General features: G+C 39.8%; 1 protein-coding gene across 1 annotated transcript in view; it reads left to right on the top strand.

Annotated features, from left to right (window-relative positions):
- The first annotated feature begins 4,927 nt into the window (after positions 1–4,927).
- The window catches only part of rnf150b (ring finger protein 150b), a 9,699-nt gene continuing 6,404 nt past the window's right edge, over positions 4,928–8,222 (top strand). Inside the window, exon 1 of the mRNA XM_051879563.1 lies at positions 4,928–5,773. Coding sequence (XP_051735523.1) covers positions 5,323–5,773 — 451 coding nt within the window. The 5' untranslated portion in view covers positions 4,928–5,322. The remainder of the gene's footprint in view (positions 5,774–8,222) is intronic.

Genomic DNA, 8,222 nt, shown 5'->3' with positions numbered 1-8,222 from the left:
GGAAGCGAAGGAAAAGGTCTAAATGTCCAGTTTTACTGTTTACGGCCTCATCCACAGCTTTCTGATGCAGGTCAAATATTGGAACATGTTCGATTTTTGCTCCATGAGTTGATTCAGTAATATCAAACACATTGATGTTGTTTTTTGTGAAGGAGTGATGCACATACAGAGCAGCCAGATGTTCCTGAATGCTCGGATGAACAAAACAGTAGACTTTCCTCTGATGCAAGTCCTCTCTACAAGTGAAAAATCTTGAGTACACTGATGCTTCTGTCACATCAATGCCACACTTTCTCAGGTCTTCTTCATAGAAGAACAGATTGCAATTCATAAGCTCTTGAAAAGCCATTTTACCCAGTTTGAAGACCATGTCTTCATCTGTCAATTTCTTTTCATAGTCCTTCTCACGTATAAAGTTAATCTGAAGGATCAGGAAGTGTGTGTAAATTTGCGTGAGAGTCTTGGGAATCTCTTTACTCTCTGCTTCACTCAACATCTTCTCTAGGACAGTGGCTGAGATCCAGCAGAACACTGGGATGTGGCACATGTTGTAGAGGCTCCCCGATGACTTCAGGTTTTCGATGATTCTGTCAGCTAGACTCTCATCACTGATTCTCTTCCTGAAGTATTCCTGCTTCTGTGGATCATTGAAGCCTCGTACCTCTATCACTCGATGGACACACTCAGAGTGGATGAGATTAGCCGCTGCTGGTCTGGAGGTGATCCAGATGAGAGCAGAGGGAAGCAGATTCCCCACAATGAGGTTCATCAGGAGCACGTCCACTGAAGCTGATTCAGTCACATCACACAACTTCACGTTGTTCTGAAAATCCAGAGAAAGATGACACTCATCCAAACCATCAAAGATGAATATAATTTTACCTTCATTTGGAGAGATTTCCAGTTGTTTTGAGCCCATGAGAAACTGCAGAAGATCTTTAAGACTGAATTTTTTGTCCTTCAGCAAATTAAGCTCTCTGAAAGGAAGTGGAAATATGAGGTGGACGTCCTGATTCGCTTTCCCTTCAGCCCAGTCCAGAATGAACTTCTGCACAGACATTGTTTTTCCAATGCCAGTGACTCCTTTAGTCAGCACAGTTCTGATGGGTCTGTCTTGTCCAAGTAAATGTTTGAAGATGTCACTAAGGTTGATTAGTGTAGCTTCTGTTTCTTCTCTCTTGGAAGATTTTTCAGACTCTTCATTTTCATCTTCTGTGATGTAGACCTCAGTGTAGATCTCATTGAAGAGTGTTGGATTTCCCTGCTTTGCTATTCCCTCATACAGATGTTGAAACTTCTTCCTCATTGTCCATAAAAAATGTATTAATTATATAAACATTTACAATTTGCCACAATTTGACATTTATATGAAAAAGTTACCTTGTGAACACAATTCAAACTTTCAGAATTCAAAATTTTGAAAATTAGCCTTTGTTAATTAGTTGACTGAATAAATATGCGAATTGATTTCACATGTTTCAGTAACATTTAGCAAAATAGACATTAGAATTTTAGTTTATAGGATAGAATTCATAAAATGTTGAAACCAAAACAGGTAACTATAACTACAGGAAAAAACACATTCAAAAACCATTAATTTTTATAACTCAAAAACATTGCCCTTTGTAATACATTAATCTTTGTATACTCTTCAGTATATAAATTCAGTGGTGAGTCCTGCAGACTTGAAGCCAGTCTCAAACGCCTAGGGAAAGCCTTAATTCCTTCATATGCAGCGCTCATAACGACCGGGAATACAGATGTGGCGTCAGTGATGGCTGAAGACTCTGACGAGGCAACCGTGAAGGTTGGAGACTCTGGTGTAGCGTCCGTGGCGGCTGGAGATTCTGGTGTGGCAGCATTGATGGCTGGAGGCTCAGGTGTAATGACCATCTTGTCCGAAGACACAGGCATAGCAGCCATCTTGTCCGAAGAAACTGGCTTGGTGCCATGACGGGACTAGACTCTGGATTGGCGGCCATGACGGGACGACACTCTGGAATGGCGGCCATGATGGGATGAGACTCTGGAATGGCGGCCATCTTGACTGATGATTCTGGTATGGCAGCCATCTTGGTCAGGGACTCTGGTATATTAGCCATGTTGTTAACTGACTCTGAAGTGGCAGCCATGTTGTGAACATGGGGCTAGCAACCATCAGAACAGGGCATGCTGGTGATTGTGATGGGCCAAGCTCCTTGTCCACTAGAGCTTGGTGTATGGTGCCCCCCTCCAAAAAGTGTTTAGGGGAAGCATCCTCCTCAATCTCCCCAACAGTGAAGGAGGACACAGCCAACAACAGAGCATAGTCTAAAAATTCAATGAGTGACCCTCGAGGACCGTCACGGATGAGCTTTGATTGGTAGTAATCACTGAGTCCATAACAAAAGAAATCAGTGAGAGCATAGTCTGGGAGATTAGAGAATTAGCAATGTTCAAAAAGTCCTGGATATGGTCCTCGAGAAGTCGATTACCTTGGTGGTGACAGATGATCTGAACTGCTGGATCCACGGCGGGTCTGGGTCTCACTTGGCTGTTGGATCTGTGCATGGCGAGGTTTTCTGTTACGTACTGCTCTGAGACTCAAAAGGATCCAAACGCAGCTTTTATTAAGTGCAATCTGCTGTGACAGCAGTGCACTTATGACTGCACATGCGCATTGGCTACTCCAGCCTGAAAAATACTGTGTTTTGTCATGATTTAAACATTTAGAAACAAAATTTATGGACAGTTATCAGGTTTCATTGTTGATTTCGAATATGAAGCTTGATGAACAGCTTTGGAGAATTTAATGTTTCCCTATTCAGAGAGATACTACTTGCATGACTGAAATAGAGAGGTGTTTCAAAGAGTGAAATGTCTTGCCTTAAGGGACTTTGTTAAATACCTCCTCGTTCTTCTCCATTTAAAGGGAAAAAGGCCTGTCACCAGAAGATATATCTTCACTGGCAGAGTAGCGTTCAGTTGTTGCTGTATATATCCTCCATGATGTGCTTCTGTTTGTCTCCCGTAGATCCACCTTCCACTATCAACAAAGGCCCAGACCTAATAGAGTGGTGGAACTATGCCATCACTTTGTAGGCCAATCAGCAGTTGGCAGTCCGCCATTTTGTTACAGTAAGTCAATTACCTCTCAAAAACTTTATTACATTCAAAAAGAAAGCTTCGAAATGTCTTGTCACATCTATAATTGGAATTTGGGGCTTCCCAAGGTATGGTGCTGTTGAATTACATCCCTAACTCACATCAAGCTGACTGTAATGTTTTCCTCAACCTATAGGTGCTTGTCTAATAAAGTTGGCATTGTATATTATGAATATTGTCCGCTCTGCTTTTGTAAGTCGTTTTGGATAAAAGCGTCTGCTAAATGCATAAATGTAAATGTTAGTAAAGTTTGCCTCATATTAACCTTCTTGATTCGTGGAAAATCAACCAACCACTACCGAATGTGCTAAAATGGTACATTTTAATGCAGTTTGTGGTCTTGTGTCCCAGTTAGTAATCCTGCCTTGACCACTGGATTTAATTTTAATAGTTTTCTTACACTCACCAGCATGTCATTTATTCATGTGCATCAGAAAGAACTGTTCTTTCTGTATGAAAATGTCACTACAGTCTGTTGTGGATTCCCTGGAGGAGGTGATCTTTAAAAACACACTCCTGAAATGAGTGACATAAAGGAAATCTAAAGATAGCTGAGGGATTCCCCGTCTGAAGGGACCTGCCGAACAATACACTACAACACCACATTTCACTCTCAAACTACCTAAAGTTCATTGATCTTGAATGTTTCTTAAACAAACAGGCAACATTGTGTCTCTTTCAATAACTTCACAGTGTGGACTGCATGTAAAAAGGTGTGAGACGGCGCTCTCTGCTGGTGACAGTGAACTGTGACATATAGAATATTTAAAGTATTTCATGTATTATTTAAATTAATCATACATTAAGAATCTAATGAACATGACAAAACATATTTTTAGAACCATTTTACAATTGTGCTGTAACAAAGTTATTCAAAGTACAATTATTACATGCAGTCTCTCCATTTATGAGCTCATAAAAACTGCATGTATTATTATATTATAGCATGTTAACAATGCAGTAACAATGCTCTTACTATGTTAATATATACATTTATAAAAAAACAAATATCTAGTTCAGTCATGAAACTCTAGTCCTCTGGTATTGTTCATGTAGGAGTTGTACACTTGTGTTGTTCGCAGTCAAAAGTGACCAAACACCAGAAATTAATGTAATATATTTTTGTTCAATAATATTTTTTTCTTTTTTTTGTATTTTGAGAGAATTTTGTTACTAATTAATGTTTATGCAATAATTATGATCAATCTTTTTCTCATTAAAAATTATTTTAAAAAATCTAAGATTTAAAAAAATAATAATAATGAAATTATTTAAAGCAGTATTTCACGTTAAAACAGAGACAAGGCCTTTAAAATCCTATTTTTGAAGGCAGATTAGTGCCATCTGGTGGGAGTAAAAACAGAAAACCATCTGTAATGCCATGTACTATTCTCATATAGCTCTCTATAAAGAGGCATGTAAACTCTATATTTGTTTTTAGACACAAAAACTTACTTTTATTAAGTCGATTTCATACCATTCCGATAAAGTAGCAATTTTTAAAAAATCAAAACAAATTTCTGGTCTGAAATGACTGAGCAACACCAGATGGGTGACATCATTTGGCTCTGCCTTTGCATATTCCACCACCAAAATTTTAACAGAAAAATGAGAAATTTTATTTTGCACAAAGAAATCGTGACATTATTTTCATGACAATAAAGCACAGCTCCGTCCCATTAGGCTACTGTACTCATTATAATAATGCGATATCGTAATATAATATGGAACTGGAAACTATCATTTCTATGTTTTCTAGCTAACTGATTTATCTCACTCCCTAACTGTTGCTTCGCTTCAGCACAGAGCTTGTATTTCCCGACGCTCCCTTAGCGTGTCGAGCATGCGCAGATCCTCGCTCTGCCGTTAGTGGTCGCTGTTTCTCGTGAGTTCGCGCTTAGCTTTTGTCACAGCAGCTGAAGGCCGAAAACATACGACACCATGGCTCCGTCGCGCCGCTTCTGCTCGCGTTTTTACACAACCAACGCGCCTCTCGTACATGCAACAGGCTCTACTGTTTATTAATCCAAATATTCGTTCTTTTAAATCGAGTGTTTTATACAGGTCACTCATGAGTGTCGGTTATTGCGCCGCGTAAGACGCACAAAGAGGGAGATTATGGAGTAAACGGGACTCGCGGCCGCTAGACTCGTCATAACAATAACAATAATAACTGCTATGGCAGTCTCTGTGATCCAGGCGTGTCGTAGTCTGGCGCTGTCCACCTGGCTTCTGTCCTTCTGCTTCGTCCATCTGCTGTGTTTGGACTTCACGGTGGCGGAGAAGGAGGAATGGTACACGGCGTTCGTCAACATCACGTACACGGATCCGGACACGGCCGAGGTCCGTACTGAGAAGACGGAGTGCGGGCGTTACGGGGAGCACTCGCTCAAGCGCGAGGCCAGGGGCGTGTTGGCGATGCCCGCCGCGCCACAGGACAGACTGGCGTGCGACCCCAACACTAGATTCACTCCGCGCACGCACAGCGCGTGGATCGCGCTTATCAGCAGGGGAAACTGCACGTTCAAAGATAAAATTAAACACGCCGTGGGGCACAACGCGTCAGCTGTGGTCATATTCAACGTGGGAGCCTCAAACCCCAATGAGACTATCACCATGCCACATCCAGGTAAAATGCACGTGCGTTCGATGCATGCATGTCTGGTTATGAGTGATGGATAATGCTTATGTGTGATGATAGATGCATAAATGCATATCTAGTTATGAGTGCTGGTGAATGCATATGTAGCTATGTGTGATATTAAGTGCATAGGCCTATGCGTTTTTTTTTAATGAATGCATATGTATTTTATGTGCATATGTGTTTTGATGAATGCATATGTGAAGTGCATGTGTGTTTGTATGATGGTGAATGCATGTCTGGTTATGTGTGTTTGTGAATGCATATTAGGTTATGCATCATGGTGAATGCATGTCATGCATATTTGATTGTGTTTTGGTAAATATGTGATAATGAATGCATGTCTTCCTAAATGTGATGGCTAATGCATATGTGCTTATATGTGTGATGATGAATGCGTAATTGCATAAATAGTTATGTGAATGCATATGTAGTTATGTGTGATATTAAGTGCGTATATGATGGTGAATGCATGTCTGGTTATGTTTATAAATGCACATTAGGTCATGCATCATGATTAATGCACGTCATGCATATTTGATTGTGTTTTGATGATATGCATAAATGCAAGCCTTCCTAAATGTGGTGGTGAATTCATGTGTTTTGAAAATTATAAATGCCTATCTAGTTATGAGTGATAAACGGTTATGTGGTTATGTGTGTGGTGATGAATGCATATGTGGTTATGATGCTGGTCAGTCATGCGCACTAGGTGGGATTTTTATGTTCAGTCAGTGTATGAGATCCAGCTGTTCAGAAATGTCTGATGTAAACAAAGGCAGCTTAAGTTGGGATTATTCACCTGTTGCTTTACTTCAAGCTGTGTTTTTGTCTCTTAAATCATTTTACTGCTCAAGTCCTGAGTAATATATAAGTATGCTATTATTAAAATAGTCATTTATTTTAGTAACATGGGTTTTGTAAAGTGGTGTTTTTGTGAGTAATCTGTCTGAGAAAGTTCACAAAGGAAAGCGTCTGAACGTGTGATTTCACTGTGTTTCTGACCAGAGTTTGCAGGCGTCCAGCTGTGTTTGCATGTTCTCCCACATCTGGAAGTTATGAGCGACACTTTAGACATGATGTTGCGTTCAGGCTCGACTAGAACAGTCACATCAGCGTTCTGTTCATTCCTGGTCTCAGAGGAAATGTATGAATGTTGTCTTATCTGTCCCTGTGAAGTGATGCAGAAATGTTTGAGTTCCTCTCTTTGTTCTGTATCAGTATATCAGTGTTTCTCTTTCTTGTTCTTTTACATGTTCCCTTCTTTGAAGTTTGCGTTTCATTTGAGTTGAGGAGGTTTGTTTGGTTTTCACTGTGCTTGCAAATCAGGGTTATTATCGTTAACAAAGACTAAAACTGTTAATAACATATTGTTAATTGAAGTAAAGCTGAATGCTGAATGCATATAATGTACCTTATGTGTGGTGAATGCATGTTTGGTAATAAAACCGAACTAGGCTTGCTGCGGTAGTCGGTGTTGATGGTGTTACCAGTGTTTAGCTGCAACACCGGTTATGGCAATTGCCAACCGCGGCACCGCCCTGTCGTTTTGATTTTTTTTTTATAGTAATAAATATCATATAGTTCTGTTTGAAAACAGACACTACAATTAAAAACTGAACGCATCTGCTCAATACAGCCTGAGCCAAATGAGAGTCGCAGGAGTCAGATTTCATTTATCACGAGAGTGAGGAGCTGACTGACAAGACGATGGAAGATTTTTGGATTTTTGCAGTATTTTTGAAGCTCAGCTTCCATAGGAATTAATTGAAAACGCTCACTCCGCACCTTTATAAATGATCGTGCGGCCGTGCACATTTTACTTCCGCTTTATCTCAAATTAGCGATTTAAAAGGTGCAAAAGAGGGGACGCCCCCCTCCCCGTGATACCGGTATTACCGCTGTTGTCACACGTCGATTAAACAGTGGGAAAATTTCCTCACCGTCACAAGCAAAAACTGAAATAAAAATAAACTAAACCTAAATAGTAAAATTTAAAAAGAACAAAAACTAATAAAAATGATGAAAGCACATAACAAAATTACTAAAAATGACACTAAAATTAAAATGAGAGCTAATGAATAATTTTAATATAAACTATAATAGTATATAAATAATACTAAATTAAAGTACCCCTATTATGCTATTTTAAAGGTTCTTAAATGTGTTTTGGAGTCTCCTACAACAGATTAACATGCATCCAAGGTCAAAAACACTTGAATTTTCTCATAATATCCATTGCAGCATCATGTCACTTCTTAAAGAGTCTGAAAACTGTTCATTCGAAGATTCAATCTCTCTCTTCTGAGAGCTTCCTCTGCTCTGATTGGTCGATCCAAACTCTTCCAGTCTCAGTTACAACTACAGTGTTTGAGGGCGGGGCAAAGTAGACGTTGTTCGCTGGCAGCCAGTGAAGACCATAGACTGGCATTATGCA

Source organism: Ctenopharyngodon idella, chromosome 22 (genome assembly GCF_019924925.1).
Source record: "Ctenopharyngodon idella isolate HZGC_01 chromosome 22, HZGC01, whole genome shotgun sequence".
NCBI classification, from domain to species: Eukaryota; Metazoa; Chordata; class Actinopteri; order Cypriniformes; family Xenocyprididae; genus Ctenopharyngodon; species Ctenopharyngodon idella.
The sequence above is the reverse complement of the archived record's forward strand: the minus strand, read 5'-3'. Positions and strand labels throughout refer to the sequence as shown.